General features: G+C 40.6%; 1 protein-coding gene across 9 annotated transcripts in view; it reads right to left on the reverse strand.

Moving 5' to 3' along the window:
* The window catches only part of MYBL1 (MYB proto-oncogene like 1), a 33,563-nt gene extending 23,378 nt beyond the window's left edge, over nucleotides 1-10,185 (reverse strand). For 3 of the 9 annotated variants that reach the window (XR_004972513.1, XM_036338414.1, XM_036338411.1), the window contains exons 1-3: nucleotides 9,736-10,182; nucleotides 1,770-1,871; nucleotides 1,377-1,448 (exon numbers count right to left, since the gene is read on the reverse strand). Coding sequence is in view for 8 of the 9 variants with exons in the window: in XM_036338414.1 (XP_036194307.1) it covers nucleotides 1,377-1,448; nucleotides 1,770-1,871; nucleotides 9,736-9,771 (210 nt within the window). In the remaining variant the exon portion in view is untranslated. Of the gene's footprint in view, nucleotides 1-1,376; nucleotides 1,449-1,769; nucleotides 1,876-9,735 lie in introns of all 9 variants that reach the window. The other 6 variants (XM_036338408.1, XM_036338407.1, XM_036338413.1 and 3 more) reach the window with 4 other exon arrangements.
* Nucleotides 10,186-17,414: the final 7,229 nt, after the last annotated feature.

The following is a 17,414-nucleotide window of genomic DNA, read 5'->3' on the forward strand; positions in this document are numbered from 1 at the left end:
GGCGGGGACTTGACTCTGGGTCCCACAGCTCACCCCAGACTGACAGGAGGAAGATTTTCATGTACATTTTACTAATTTTCTTTCATCTCTGACACTTCTATTATAGAGAAAGGGCAAATAGCAATATTAAAATATTTCCTCTAATTAATCCCCTTTTAATGTGCACGAATTTCGTGCACCAGGCCACTAGTTATCTATATAACTGAAGATGAAAGAAAAATTTTTCTAAGCTAATAGAGTTGACATTTGAACAGAATTTAGACTGGCTCAAAAACTTAATATTCTTCCCATTATTTGGTCTCCATTTTCAGGTTATATTAAAAGGAGTGACTGCCTAGCCCAGGGGTGGGCAAACTTTTTGACTGGAGGGCCACAATGGGTTCTTAAACTGGACCGGAGGGCCGGAACAAAAGCATGGATGGAGTGTTTGTGTGAACTAATATAAATTCAAAGTAAACATCATTACATAAAAGGGTACGGTCTTTTTTTTTTTTTTAGTTTTATTCATTTCAAACGGGCAGGATCAGGCCCGCGGGCCGTAGTTTGCCCACAGCTGGCCTAACCAGTGTGGCTCAGTGGTTGAGTGTCAACTTATGAACCAGAAGGTCGCGATTTGATTCACAGTCAGGGAATATGCCTGGGTTGTGGGCTTGATCCCGACTGGGGGGTGTGCAGGAGGCAGCCAATCAATGATTCTCTCTCATCATTGATGTTTCTCTCTCTCTCTCCCTCTCCCTTCCTCTCTGAAATCAATAAAAAATATATATATATTAAAGGAGTCATAACAATATAAAAATAACATAGGTAACATGGTTTCTGAAACCCAAAGTAGTCAATACAGAAATTAAAATATGAATTTTTTTAAATATGAATATTTTGCCTACCAACAGTGTAGCGAGGAACAAATAAAAGTATATGTAAAAATACTTAGTAAATTATAAAATTATATGCTAATAAACAGTAGGTAAATAGTAGTATAATTTTTTTAAATCGGTAAACATTTTTAAATGTAAGCATTTTATGACAAACTTTTTAACAGACTTTTCTGATTTTTATTAATTAGTTATCAAGTATTTCAATATAATTAACTTCTCTCAAAATGTTTTAATACTTATCAGCAAATATTTATAAAGCCCTACCCAAACTTAGTATTATTTTTGTTTTAGATTAGTAATCTTTTTAGGCCCTGTGGATAAACTAATTACTAGAAAATCAGACTTTCTAAACCATTGGCCACTATAGGAGGACCAGAATAAAAGATGTTTTTAGGAAGAAAACCCGAATCTAAAATAACATAGACACATTTTTAAAAACAGAAAATTTAACTCAACTGCCCAAATCATCCATTATATATAGAAATATAATGTTTCCCTTACCTGAAGATGACTAGCAATGAGAGTCCAATCATCAGTTCCATGTTGTTCAACCAACTTCTTTAACTTATCATCCTATTAAAACAGGTATGAACTTTAGAAAGCTTTCCCTCACCCTATTCCTCTATCCCTTAATACAGATAATTCTCTGATTGTTTCATGCCATATCTGGTGGCCATTTTTAGGACTAAATCCACTATAATATAAGTTTTCCCATTTACTCTACTGTTTCTAGCTCAACATCAATCCACTATTCATGCCTCTGGCTGAAGAAAAATAATGTGCAAGTTAGTTGATGGATAACTTTTCTCATGTTTTATTTTAAAATAGTTTTCATATCTGTAACAGTATTAATAAATACAGGTATGAAGTTAGTAAACTTTATCAGATAATCACCTCATCTCTTGTCCACTTTACTCTGTTCCAGAGTTTCTTTAATCCTTTTTGTTGGGGTACTTCATAATCATGATCAGCATACTGAAGGTCATCATCCTCATCCTCACTTATAAAAACACAATTGTGAAATGAAAAATTTTATTTAAATTTTTAAATTCAGTCATTGAACAGGGATGACTAAAGAAGCCACTCAGACTAAAAGGCATATATCCAATAAGATTATTCAAAGTATTAAAAAAAAAAAAACTTAGAGACATACATTGGAGAGGAGCTATAGTCCTTACAACCAGAGATAAGAGTGGATATGCCACCAGGGTCCAAGGTAAACTTTATGTCATCCTAAGGGGTTTGACCTTTATTCTTTATTTGACCTTTATCCTAAAAAGTAAAGGACTTTAAGAAGTGAAAGATAAATCACTATCAGAAATTGGAGAAATGAAGGAAGGAAGACCAATTAGTAATCTTTTACAGTAAATTATTAGGGCCTGACAATGGTAATGGTAAAACACAAAACATAGGCAGTTAACACACTGGAAGAAATAATCCATTAATAATACAACAAAAGTTAAAATATGTAGAAATAACTTGAATGTACAAGGTCAAAGTAGAGTAAATAAGAAAACAGTATTGTGAGACACAAAAGACGAACTAATGGAAAAACATCCAGACCACATTCTTGGACAGGAAAACGGTATTCTAGATGTCCATTCTCCCTAAATTAACTTAAAAATATACTGTAGGGAAACAATAAATCAAACAGAATGGCAATGGCACATAAACATACACAGATCGCTGCAACAGAACATTCAGAAAAAAATAAAACCATTTGGGAATTTGGAAAATTAAAACAGCAACATATTAAATTAGTAGGGTAAAGATGGACTTTTCAATAAATGGTAAGACACTGGGTAGCTATTTTTAAAAAATAAAGATCAAGTCCTACTTTAAAATAAAAAATTCAGATGAAGCAAATATTTTACATTTTTGAAATGAAACCATAATAGTACTATAATAGGGTAGAATTCTATTTTTTATATTATTGAGTAGAAGAGATCTAAATGTGATAAAAATCAAGAAACCATTAAAGAACAAACTGACTAAAGTAATGACAATGGTCATGGAAAAAAGTACATGAAACAGATATTTAACAGGTAGAAACAAAAAGATTTTACAACTACTATGAGAGACATGGGAAAAGGAGAAATCAAGTATGACTGCAAAATTTCTGGCTTTGGGAGCATAAATAGAGCTATTCACTGAGAGAAGGAATAGAGAAGGAAAGCTGAACTTTGAAGGGGATGGGGAGAGTACTAAGTCTGGACTAGCTGATTTCAAGGCACTTAAGAACTATATGAGAAATGTGGAAGTATATAGTAGTATATAACAGCAAGTATATATATTCAAATATATATATCAGCACCATACAAAGAAATGTAATGCAAGCTACACATGTAATTTCCTAGCAGCCACATTTTAAAAAATAGAAACAGATGAAATTAATTTTAATAAATATTATTTACCCAATATATTTTTTAAATTATCATTTCAACATGTAATCAATATAATCATGAAATGTTTTACATTACTTTTTTCTTACTAAAGCCTTCAAAATCAGGTGTGTATTTTATAATCAAGCACATCGCAATTCAGACTAGCCACATTTCAAAAGCCACATGTTGCTAGTAGTTCTGCTACTGTGCAAAGCAGATCTTGAAGGCAACTGGGCGCATGAATATTCTGCTCAAGTAAGAAGTCTAGGGTAGACACACAGTTTTGGCAATCACCAACATACAGAGAACAATTAAAGCCATGAGAACAAGAAGCCCCAGAAAAAGGGGGCAACTGAATTGATAAACTGAATTAGAGAATTTTTAGTAGCCAGGACACTAAAGTCATCAGCATCTGAAAATAACATAAGCCAATATTTATTTAAACTGCCTAAGTACCAGACACTGTGGCAATCTATAAAATTTCTCTAAAAGCCCACAACTCTAAAAGGGGATGATTATTCTTGTTATTCCCATTTTACAGAATAGGAAATTTAAAAAAGTAACTTCTTGCCCACAGTTACACCAAATATAGCATGACTGAACTCCAAAACTCACTAACTACTAAATATACCATATTGGAAAAATAGGTAAGAGAATACCAAAAAAGCTGGTTCATGCCAGACAAACTTCAAGTACATTTTTAAATCACAGCAAGGTTCTACTTCTAACTTAACTACTCACTTTGAATCCTTGAATATATTAGCCTCTCAGAGCTTTAGTTTACGTTTGTAAAATGAAGATAATACCCTACATTATAGAATAAATGAAAAACATGGAAACACCTTATACAGCATCTGGCACAGAGAGGTGGCTCAATGTTATTATTATGTGCATAGGCTGAATGTCTAACAATATTCAAAGTTATTTTGCTTTACTAGATTCAACTTTACAAAAATTCATTCTGATTTCAAATAGCAAAATCTTGATGATTTGTTTAACCTTATTAGTAGAACTTAGTAAGAGCATGTAGGTAGTTCCTAATATTACATAGTTTCAATTTTATAAAACTGAAAAATAAAGGCCTGGATTTAATACATACTGTCTACAAATCCTTTGTAGGAACTTCTCATTTCCCTGCTATTTGCAGCCATCTTCAGGTATCAGAAATATCACCTGATTAGCCAAGACTACAAATTGTTAAATTGGAGATGGTTCAGGATCCAATTACTTCATAAATTTCTAAGACGGCTACTAAATCAGATAAAACACCATACCAAAGTTTTCTATCCAAATTTTATGTACTCATGGCAGCTATCCTTCCTTCTTAATGCCAATTACACTTGCCAACCTTCCCAACCAAATAGTAAACAGAGTGCAAAGACCACATCTAATATGTTAATCTCTCAACACCAAGTACAGTACCTGCCATTCAAATACGTATGTGTAAAATTAATGAATGAGCTTCCTTACTCTTTCACCTCTTCCAAGTCTCTGGATTCTAAAATTACCTCACACGTGGATATGAAGAAAACATTTTTTTTAAAAAAAAAGAAAATACCTCTAGAAGGTTCTGAAGGGCATTCCCATTTATTAAAAAGGACTTCCAAAATCCAAATTTACCTCCAAGTGATAGAACATAAAAAACAGAACCTGCTAAAACAAACATTTAAAAATATATATTCAGTACAGAAGGGTTTCTTTGGGGTGTCATGTTGCCAAACCTTTCCTAGAACTATCCCAGCAACATTACCACTTCCTGCCATCCCAAACAGCCCTTGATTGTGCCTTTCACGGGTTTCCCTCTTCCTCCCTCCCTCAGATCCCAACAGCTGCCACAACAGCATTTTGAGACTGCTTTAAAAATTAGGTTATTTATAAATCAAAACAACTTTCAGCTTGGGGAGTTCTCCATATAAATCTTTAGTCACAAAAATATCTACATCCTATCTAATCTGTATGAAATCCACCTTAAGGTTCTTACCAAAATATTTTAAGGGTATGAGTGCAAAAATATTACTTGGGTCCAAAGAGTAATATTCCTGGAAACTTGTTCATTTTTAACTTTCAAATTCCCCCTTATTTCTAATCACATACGTGGTCTGTGAGAAATTTCTATTTCTACACGGGGTTTCATTCTCTGTTTTGCATCAGCATGGTCATCAGTTTTCAGGCCAAGTTGCATAGCTCAGTCAGTGTTCAGGAAGCTGGGTTTTTGAGTGGGTGAGTGTGAGAGAGCATTAAAGTAGAATTCTTAGAGTCATCTCCCAACCACTGGGACTTCCCTAGCTACTTCTTAGTTTTAGAATTAAGTTATTTCTGTATTATTTAAATTATTGTTGAAAAGATTATGTAACTTTTAAATAAGAAGTATGACAGAAAAAGATCCTAGAGACAATTTATTAATATCACAACAGAAAGATGGCTGACAATGCCAAGTTTGCTAAGAATAAAGGGAAAGGATAAAACCCCACAAGAAACCTCACCAATATTCCAATTTCACCATTTAATAATGAAAAAAGTTCCACTGCTTTCTACTCTGCTCTATTTTTCTGATTGTTATATCATCTTTTAACATTTCTGTATTATAGCAATCAATGCTGGTAAGATGTACTAAATAAAATCAACTTCCTACTGTGTAGATAAATAAACCATTTTAGCCTGGGATGACTAATCTAGAAGACAGCCAAAAAATAGGTGAAATTATTTCTGCCATCACAAAGCAAAAATAGAAGAGGAATTTGGTCTCAGAATTTTCATCCAGGCCTTGGTTTCCAAAATCATTCTGACAGTTTTAGTGTTTGAGTTAAAGAAAAAATGTATGCCATAACTATTAATACATTATCTGAGCATTCAAATGGAAAGGGTTTTGTCGATTATGAATGAACAAAGTGATTAGGGTAATTATGAAACAGCAAAATGAAGCACACACATACAAAAAATATACTATGACTCACTAAGCAAGAAAGATGGTTAACAGTAATTTCACACTGAGGTGTAAGCTAATATGATGTGACAGTCATTTGTGAAATAACACACAATTATTCATACTTGACAACACTAGATAAAACATCCTAGAGAAGTTCGATTTTATACGCCACCAATTATATCACCTAAAGAGAGTAAAATGAGGCTGCCAAAGAAAAAATGTGAGAATTTTAAAAAATTTATTTTTAATTTGAAAACAAACTACTGGTTTGAAATTGGAGAAATATCAATAGTTTGACAAAATTTGTTGTAATAAAATCACTTCAACTTGATCATATTTTAAATCACAAACTGCATCAAGTCTGAAATTTTTATCATAATCAAAAAATACATCTTTATTAAACTGTTTTGACAGAATAACAGTGCATTCTTAAAAAAGTCCAATTGAATTCCAAGTATGAAAATTTACCAGGTTAATTTAATATAGTGAAATCAGGCCACCCAGTGGTAAATATGATGTACTGCATACGTGAATATTTTTCCCCCAAATCTTGACTAACTAGCATCACTATAGTAGACAAATTTGACTTTATTTGACCATTATTAATAGCAATAGTGAAGTAAATACTTAAGAGAGTTCCCCTAGCTATTCATAAACAAAAACAATATGAGGGTATTTCTATTTTATTCCATTAGTGGGTATACATTTTTAAATGAGAAAAAATTATTACAAAAGGGTTCAAAATAGGATATATATTAAATTAGAAGTTACCTTACAGACAGTAAGATTAAAATCCCTTATAATAACAAATAAACAACTGGGATACAGAGTTTATTTGCTCCCCTCCCCCCCACAAAAAAAACAACAACATTGCTAGTTAATGACAAAACTGATTTTTAAAAATCGTTTTTCATATTTCAGTATTCTTTCACCCATAACACTCATTTTGATGGAGACAACATAGTAAAATCGCTTCCTACACACACATGTACCCAACTGAAAACATCTTCCAATTCAAGAACTGGCTTTTATCTTTTCAGTTTAGTGTAATCACAGGTCATCTCAAGTGTAAACAGGCCTTTTGGCTTCTAAATGACATTTTTTAAAGTTTATACTTAAGGGTAGACTTGGCTTTAAAAACTAAAATTAATTACTTAATACATAAATATGTTTTAAAAATCAAATACATGTTAATAACAGATATGGCAACTTTAGTATTGCCTACAAATTGTCATTAAAACCCCCAGTGGGATCTAAAACTATTTGAAGTCACAGCAATGAGCCTTTTCTTTTATGTATATATAGATATAGCTATTTTAAAGATCAAAGAGGCAACATCCTTCAGCTGTTTCACACCTGAGGTAACAGCGTTTTACTTTTTTTTCAAGATCATACAGAAAAAATGTATTACAGGATTTATGCCTATATATAGTCTTATGCAAAATTATACAGCAAAGTATAATTTTCATTCAAATACTTAAATATAATTTAGAATACTAAACATTCAAGTGTGAAGACCCTAAGAAAATACACCATCCAGAGATGATAATTTCTCACATCCTCTACCTGAATACTCCCATAGGGTGTGCAACTTCACTCCACTATATTTAATTACTCCAGACTTATGACTCCTTAAATCATTCTATAATATACATTTCAATTAATTTATACAGCAAACAAGGAATAAAAGTCAACAGTACAATTAATGTTTAGATCTCAAAGTTCACAATATTGTCTATAAAATAAAACTTATACAGGCAAATTAATCATTAAAACATTTCTTCTTTCTTAGTCTATTATTATGAAGCATACACAAATTATGAAGCAAACAGAAAACCAATTGGAGAAGGCACGGTTCTGATATTCAAGCATCCATGTCTAACCATAACTAAATGCTGGTGACAGCATTAGCCAAGGAACTATTTTGAATAAAATCAACATCAGTACTGATAAGTACTGCCACACATTATAGCATTTGCCACTTGCTTAATGGTTATTTTTATTTTAGTTTAAAATTGTTGTATATTCAAAAGAAAGGGCCTAATCCAGTACCTCAGTCATTATAATTACAGGAACTTTTAATATCTATCTTTTCTGAAATTTAAGAGGTTAACTGGGTCCTTGACATTCCAGGGCAGTGATTCTCACCTGGGTGATTTTGCCCCCCAATAGACATTTGGTAATGTCTGGAGATCTTTGATTTTTCAGGGCTGGAGGAAGTGGGTGTTACTGGTATCTACTGTTCTTAAGCCAGGGATGTTGCTAAACATCCTACAAAGCCCAGGTCAGCCCCTCACCACTCAAAGAATTATCTGATATATCTATAGTGCCAAGGTTGAAAACCCTGTTCTAGAAATGTGGGTTTATATATGTGTGTGTATACATTTGTTCCACCTCAAAAGTTTGACCTACACTGTAGTTGCTACAAACTAATAAGCTAACAAGGACTTAATTGTATTTTATGCTGCTTTCTGCAAAAACATCTTACATACAGCAAGTGCCTAACAAATGAATATAGCAACAAATATTCTGTGTATCATTACCAATTTGTAACAGAAATCTGTACTGAATGAATCCTGATACTAAATTTCAACTTAATACATCACTAGTTAAGACTTTTGAGGTTGTGGATTTAGAAACAAAGCCATTTGGAAATACTACCAAACTTCTTTTCAGGTGTATTAATATCACAATGAAAAGACAACCTAGTTTTTTTGTTTTCTTTTTTGTCTTCCAAGTGATTACTACACACAGCTTAGGAGTAGCTACTATATATAAATAAATCAGATACATAAATTCATCCTAGCAAGTTTTGTTTTTTAAAAAAGTGCCTTACCTCTGTGCAAACTTAGCTACGGTCAGAGCCAAACATGGACACTCAAAATACTCAGTCAATCAAACACCTTGTTTTTATTTTAAGATCAAGCTACTGGTAGTATTAGTGTGACATCTATCTCTATGTATATATATTTAATAGAAAGTATTAAACATACACAGAGCTGAGAACATGAGTATGGTAATTACAGGACACATCCTAAAGGTCCTCTCTCCACTATTCAGCAGGTTTTCCCAGCCTTTCGGGAAGCGAGGATGGCAGAGGGGTCTCCGCCCAGGTTTGCCCCTGGGTTCCTAGTTTCACTGGCAGCGATTCCGAGAAAAAAAAAGTGCCTCTGAACACCATTTCCAGGGCATCCTGGCAGAACACCGCCCCTTCTCTCGGCGTAGCGTCTTCCCCGAAGCAACTTACCTGGCAGGAAACTCTCTACACCAACAAGTGGCTGTGAGAGATTCTGGGGAGCATCCACTCGAAGGAGCAACCTGGGCATCTGTGACCCACTTTCCGGCTCTGCAACACGCTGGTCCCCCAATTCTGCACACGTCACAGCCGTGCTCGGGGCCAGCCGGGCCCAGGCGGCTGTGGAGCAGCGGGAAGGGAAACCTCTGCCCCGGGCCGGCCCGGGAGGGGGCCTGGTGGGGAAGCAGCGGGAAAGGAGAGAGGATCTGGGGCGAGCCCGTGACGACAGACCTGGGCGAAAGGGATGTCACCCACCTGCGCGACCTCTTCGCCATCCTTCGAGTACCGCATAGGCGCGGGCTGGGCGGGGACGCAGGTCAGCCTCCTCCAGCCTCAGGCGAATGCTTCCGTGCCCCGACCCTCCCGCCGACTGCCCGGCTCCTTCTCCCAGGCCACCGAGCGCGGAACGCACGTCCCCGGCGGGGCAGGACGGAGGGGCGTACAGACACCCGCCCCCGGGTCCGCAGCGCCGCTCCTACCCCCGGCCCGGCCCAGTCAGGGATGCCCCCAACATGTCAGCAGGCGCGCTCCCGCCCTCCGCCGGCCCCTCCCGCCGCCTCTCAGCCTCCTCGCCTCGGGCGCCGACCCCCGCCCGCTCCCCGCAGCGAGCAGCTCTGCAAGGCTCGCAGGAGCCTCCTGCAGGGTTTTGTCCTCTCCGCCGAATCTCGCGCCCAGCCTCCCTCCAGAGCCGCCGTTTGAATCTGCGCACGCGGCCCCGCACCTCATTGGCTGGGGCGGCCGCACGCGAGGACAGGGGGCGGGGCGCGGAGAGCGCGCGCGAGGGTGGGCGGGGCCGGGGCGCTGGGAGCCGGGCCTGGAACTCGCGGGAGTCGGGACGGAGCCGGGAGCCCGCGGGAGGGGGGCGGGGCTCGCGGGCGCTGTTGTGACAGACCCCGGGGCGCGCCGGGCGCCGCACCGCGAGGAGGCAGGACGCCGAGGGCCGCGCGGGGCCTGCCGGGAAAAAGAGTTCCCGCACTCGCCGAGAGGTGGGTCTGGAAGTGGCGACCAGCGCCCACACTTGCCGGGGTTCGCGGACGGTGCTCCCGGGGACCTGGGCGGGCTCGGCGGGGGACGTCCCTGCCGCCTTCTCGGGGCCACAGCTCCTCCCTCCTCGGTGTGTCCCGCCTCGCGAGTGAGGGGGCGCGGTCTGCGGACCTGAGACGAGTCTAACCATCACGTTTGGGCGGCCGTTACTGTGTAAGCACAAATAGGAGCCCTGTTTGCCCCGACGCCCTAACTCCCGGAGTAGCGAGCAGTCCGTCTGTGGCGGAAAAGTGAGTACAGTTATCCAGAACGAGCTGCTGTGACAGGTGGAGAAGAGTTTTTAGCTGAGGCAGGCGTGCTCGGGACCGAACGGGGAACCAACCCGGTTTGGGGAGCGTGGGGAGCAGCCGCTGGGCGCGGGGAAGGAGCCCTGACCAGGCGAGTGATGCGGGGAGAAGACAGCGGGCGGGCATCTCGCCCGGACAGTGAGCCCGGCGGGCGGTCCGCCGCGGGAGGCGCCCGTCCTTCTCGGGATCGCCGGGCGGGCGGAGCGGGAGCGGCACCTGGAGAACTCGCGGCGGTGGCAGCGACTTGAGAGGTTTCTCATCTCGGAGCTGCTCACTGCTCCATTCGAGTAGCATTCAAGTCCATGAACGACAGTGACCATTCAGAAACGGCGGAAGGTCCCGATTTGCAAGGGGTAACATGCTCTGCTGCAGACAGCCCTAACCCACACGTCAAGATTGTCAACAGCCTCGCGTCTGGCTATTTTGAAGTTGTACGCATCCCTTTTTGCACATCAGAGACGCAGGTGCAAATGTGCATCGAGAGGAGTTTGCATGCAACTGCTTTCAACATTTATAGTTCCTTTTTCTCAAGGTCTGGCTTCTGGGGAAGGAAGGCTACAGGTAGCTTTGAAGTCATTCCTTACCGTGTGGCCGGGTCAGTGTTTTGTTTAACCTAATTTAGACAGAAATGTCATTTGAACACAGTGTTTTCTTATCTGCTCCTGGGTCCTTTATTTCTCTGCTTGTTGAGTATCCTAACGGGAAGCAGAGTTTTCTGCTACATTTCAGGCGAGGTCCGTTCCGTAGAGAATACCTTTTTAGAGCTTGAAGGCAGGTATTTTAGATTTTGACAGTAAACTGAATCACCCTCATTTTAGAGGTAGAGAAAAACCGTAATTCCTCAGAAAGATTGTGAATTGATGTAAGTCACTTTTGTAAAAAGCCAGTGTGGAGTTAAAAATAGTTCACAGTTGTTTGAAAACTCATATTCAAGTACAAAGCTGGGAGTTGGGGTCTTTTAGCACAACATTTAATAAAGAAGTTTTATTCAGAATATATCAAGAACTCTCAAGGCCCACTAATGATAAGAAAAACAATTTAGAAGGGGGGGAAACATTAGAACAGACACTTCACCAGAAAAGATATACAAATAAGCCACATGAAAAGATGCTCCACATCACTGGTCATTAGAGAAATGCAAATAAAAACCACAATGAGATACTACTCCATAGCTCTTAGATTGGGGAAAAACACTATACAAGTGTTGGTGAAGTTGAAGATGCTAAGTGAATACAACGTTCATACAGTGCAAATGTTTATAATGGCTTCATTTGTGATCACCAAAAACTGAAAAACACTTAAAGGGCTACTCCTACCCTTCAACCCCAGAGAGTTGTTGAATAGTATAGTCCTGCCTCCTAAGTTTTTCCACTGAAGTATAGGGGACTGAATACCAAGGCATTTGGAGACAAGTGTTGGACATTTCTTTGAAAACTTTTTTTTTAACTGATGTGACTTTTTTCTGCTCCAGGATGAATATATTCATGCTTTTAATTATAAAACTGATTTTAAAATTATGTACTAATTTACTTTCTACCTCCAAATCTTTAAATTACTTCATTATCCTATCTAATAAAGAGGGAGTATGCTAATTGACCGTCATGCTGTCACAGAGATGGTGGCGCCCACAGTCAATAAGGAGGGAATATGCTAATTGACTGCCCCACCCTCAAAGATGGCAGCACCCACAGCCACAAGATGGCGTTGCCCAGTCCCCTCAGCCCTGCCAGGGTGGCAGGTGGGCCCAGCTGCTCTGTGCGCCTGCCTCCGGAGTCCCCCAGTTCCCTCAGCCTCCCAGCCGCCCAAGGCTGCCCGAGGCTCAGGTAACCAGGACCGGCCAAGGCTTGTGCCGCCGGCAGTGGCAGAACCAGAGGTATGATGGGGCATCACCTTCCCCTGATTGCTGAGTAGCCTCCTGCCCCTGAGGGCTCCCCGACTATGAGAGGGGGCAGGCCGGGCTGAGGGCCCCCCCCCCTCCAGTGCATGAATTTTCATGTACCAGGCCTCTAGTTAGTAAATAAATGAGCAGGAAGGTGCATCTTGCTCATCCTTCACATGGCTGCACCTACTTCTTCATAACTTCCTGCAAAGCCCAAATACTCCCAGGGTTTGCCTTTGTTAGTTGGAAAAGCTTATGCTAGTTAAATATGGTTCCTAACAGGCTATACTTTTGTTGTTGTTGTTGTTAATATATATTTATTAATTTCAGAGAGGAAGGGAAAGGAGAGAGAGATAGAAACATCAGTGATGAGAGAGAATCAATGATTGGCTGCCTCCTGCATGCCCCACTCTGGGGAACGAGCCTGCAACCAGGCATGTGCCCTGACTGGGAATTGAACCATGACCTCCTGATTCATAGGTCGATGCTCAACCACTGAGCCACACAGGCCAGGTAAGACTATACTTTTAATAAAGATGTATCAACCATTCCCATACATAGATTTTTGTCTCTTCTATTAATTGTTAGACCCTAGTCCCTAGAATAGTGAGACACCAGATGCTCAATAAATACAATAACTCTAGAATGAATGAAAAGGGCAAATAATAAATAAGTACATAAATATTTATGCTCACAAGAATGCAAAATGGATTTGAAATATTTTATGACTACTAAAGGGAGCAAAATTTTTCTAAATCCTGCCAACAAGGTTTGAATAACAACTGGTATAATCTTTTGGAAAGCAGTACTGAGCAAAAGCTATAAATATGGGCATAACCTTTGACAGATATTTTATCTTAAAGATGTAATTCAATGTAAGCTTGAAAGATGACCTTGAATGCTTATAGTAGTGTATTTAATTAGAATTCCAATTTAGAAGCATTCCCATTTTGAACTAGTTTAAATGGCTCATCAGCAAGAAAGAACAGTATAATACTAAGGCAGTGTCATCAAATGACTATTATTACTAGGCTATTCTAGATGCTTTGCATGCATTCCTCTTAAATAAAATTCACAACTTGTAAAAAGCATGAGATAGGGGCAGGATAGGCTTTAACTTTTTAATTTATGTACTTCTTAAAAATTATTAATTTTTAGAGAGAAATGAAGAGGGAAAGGGGAGAGAGAAAGAAAGATTGATTTGTTGTTCCACCTATTTATGCATTCATTGGGTGATTGTTGTATGTGCTCTGACCAGGTATTGAACACTCAACCTTGGCAAATCAAAACAACACTCGAACCAACTGAACTATCCAGACAGGGTTATCCTATGTACATTTGTTATATTTGACTTTGTTTATAAAAGTATAAGTTCATGTCTATGTCCATGTTGTTTTTAATTTTTAAAAAAATGAGTTAAGGCTAAACTCTAAAAATTGCTGAAAACCCTATAAGGAAATGGCACAATATGGTATATAAAATTTGCCCAACATCAATAATCCTATATAATAAAATGCTAATATGCAAATAGACCGAACGGCAGAACAAGCAGTCGCTATGATGTGCGCTGACCACCAGGGGATGTGCGCGGAACATGGAGGGTGTCCCACGGTGGGATGGTGGAGCAGGTGAACAGGAGCGCCAGACCAAGGTGGGGCGCCGGTCACTGTCATCGGGGCAAGCCTCTGGTGGTTACTGAAAATTCTTTGCTCCCGCATGCCACGGTCCAACCCAGCACTCACACCTGCAGCTGACGCTGGCCCACTCACACCCGCTACTGGCACCAGAGCCGCTGCTCGCACCCACTGCCGATTGCTGGCTCCGATTGCTCAGCACTGTCAGCAGGTGTGAGCAGCGGCTGCTGGCTCCAATCACACCCCCTGCTCCTGAGAGGCGATAGGGGCAACAGCCACTGCTCGCACCTGCTGCTGGCACCGGACCCAATTGCTCCGCACCATCAGCGTGTGGGAGCAGTGGCAGCAGGAGCAGGGCTGCCAGCAGACAAGGGACCAGGAGCCACAGCAGGAGGGGGCATGAGGATGGGCCGAGACCCACCCCGTGCCTACCACAGCCTCATGGCCCACAGTTTCTTTTAAGGTGCAGAAATTTGTGCACTAGGCCCCCCTAGTGTTAAGTAATCCTTTGGCAGAAATAATGTGATCATATATTATGTATTCAATCTGAAAACAAAAACCAAGTTTATAACTATATATTGGACACACAAATGTCTGCTCTAACTTCTCTCTCCCCGCCACCAATATATTTTGCTAATCTCTACCTTTGGGTACTATTTTAAATTGATGAAAATTATATAAATAAGAATCATACTGTCTAAAATAGGCAACAATAGAATTCTTAGTTTGGCTTAAAAGGTAAAAATAAGAGTGGTTGAACCTCAAGAAAACTGTAAGGAAAAAAAGTGTTTTAAAGTGTCCCTGTATCAACCAAATATTCCTTGCCTCTACCCTTCTGTGGCAGATAGAATAATGCTCCCCAAAGATGACCACATCCTAACCCCAGAATCTGTGACTATATTACCTTAATGGCAAGTGGGATTTTACACATGTAATTAAGGATTTTGACTGAGATTAAGGATTTAGTTTGGATTATTCAGGTGGACCCATGTAATCACAGGGCTCCTTAAGAGTGGAAGAGGGGCCTTAACTGGTTTGGCTCAGTGGATAGAGCATCAGCCTCTGGACTGAAGGGTTCCCAAGTTCGATTACAGGCAAGGGCACATGCCCGGGTTACAGGCTCGGTCCCCAATAGGGGGCGAGTGCAGGAAGCAGCCAATGATACTGTCTCATCAATGATGTTTCTCCCTCTCTCTCTCCCTCTCCCTCCCTCTAAAATCAATAAAAAATTTAAAAATAAATAAATAAAAGAGTGGATGAGGGAAGTAAATTCTCCTCTAGAGCTCCTGATGACACCTTTAGTTTTAAAACATTTTAGTCCATGGAGATCCTTTGTACTTTTGACCTCCAGAAGATTAGGATAATAAATTTGTATTGTTTTAGTCACTCAATTTGTGGTAATTTGTTACAGCAGCAATAGGAAACTAATACATCTCAGAAATGTTCAACATTTCTGGCCTGTAATAATAAAAGTAGAGCTTTCTCTTCAAAAAGTGATCTTTTATAGTGTTTAAAATGTAGCCCCCTACACTTCCTACACTCCCCTCCTTTTTTTTTTTTTACAGCAAATGAGCATAGTAACTGAGGGCTCAAAATGAAAAATAGGAACTCCAAGTTAAGAGAGAGAATACTCAGGCCATTAATGAAGAAATAATTTATCAGCATACCACAAAATCCTTAAAGCAAGATTATCATTCATTTGTGGGAAATGTGACATCCACCAAGATATGAATGTGTGTGCTGCTTCTCTTAAATTCTAATCTTTCTCCCTCCCAATTTTATCACTTTCCACTTTGGCAGGGACAATAATCTATCTTTTTTTTTTAATCCTCACCCGAGGATATTTTTTATTGATTTTAGAGAGGGGGTGACTGGGCCTGCAGGGGAGGGCAATTGGGCGGAGGGGGGGGGGGAACCAGGCCTGCAGGGGAGGGCAGTGGGGGCAACCGGGCCAGCAAGAGAACAGTCCACTGCTATCTATCTGTATTTGTAGCTGTTGAGTTCATAGTAATTCTATATATTTGTCAGCTGGATTACTTGTACCCGAGAGTAATTTTATTATCTCTTCTGTTTCTCCTCCATAATATAGGTAGAGTACTAACTTTGCTTTTTAAATTGTGTATAAGTTATCTATGAATATCATTTTAATAGGACACAGGGAGTAGAATATTCTATATAATAAGAGAGGGATATGCTAATTATCCCAGATATGCTAATTAGTCACAACCAGTATGCAAATTCACCATCACTCCAACACACAAGATGGCCACCCCCATGTGGCCACAAGATGGCCAGCAGGGGAGGGCAGTTGGGGGGGACCAGGCCTGCAGGGGAGGGCAGTTGGAGGCAACCAGGCCTGCAGGGGAGGGCAGTTGGGGGCGACCAGGCTGGCAGGGGAGGTCAGTTAGGGGCGACCAGGCTGGCAGGGGAGGGCAGTTGGGGGCGACCAGGCTGGCAGGGGAGGGCAGTTGGGGGAGGGCAGTTGGGGGCGACCAGGCTGGCAGGGGAGGGCAGTTAGGGGTGACCAGGCCAGCAGGGGAGGGCAGTTGGGGGGCGACTAGGCCAGCAGGGGAGGGTGGTTGGGGGTGACCGGGACAGCAGGGGAGGGCAGTTGGGGGCAATCGGGCTGGCAGGGGAGTAGTTAGGGGGTGATCAGGCTGGCAGGGTGGTTAGGAGCCAGCGTTCCCATATTGCGAGAAGGATGTCCGACTGCCAGTTTAACTGGCAGACATCCCTCAAGGGGTCCCAGATTGGAGAGGGTGCAGGCTGGGTTGAGGGACACCCTCCCCCCTCCAGTGCACGAATTTCGTGCACCAGGCCTCTAGTATTATAAAAAAGGATATTGGCTCCAGTAGGGTTGAAAGTATTGATTTAAATATATTTATCCTTTCATCCATCTATCCCTCCCATACATAACCCTGTATCTACTATCTTCTCTCTTCTCTTTCAGTCAAACTTCTTCAAAGCTGTCTTGACTTCAATACCTACTCTTTAGTTCTCTTGCTATCACCATGTCATTGAAATCATGGCTGCAAAAGGCACCAAACCCTGTTAAATCCGCTGGACATTGAAGAAAGAAATCAATTTTCA

The sequence above is a fragment of the Myotis myotis genome, unplaced genomic scaffold, assembly GCF_014108235.1.
Source record: "Myotis myotis isolate mMyoMyo1 unplaced genomic scaffold, mMyoMyo1.p scaffold_m19_p_16, whole genome shotgun sequence".
NCBI lineage: Eukaryota > Metazoa > Chordata > Mammalia > Chiroptera > Vespertilionidae > Myotis > Myotis myotis.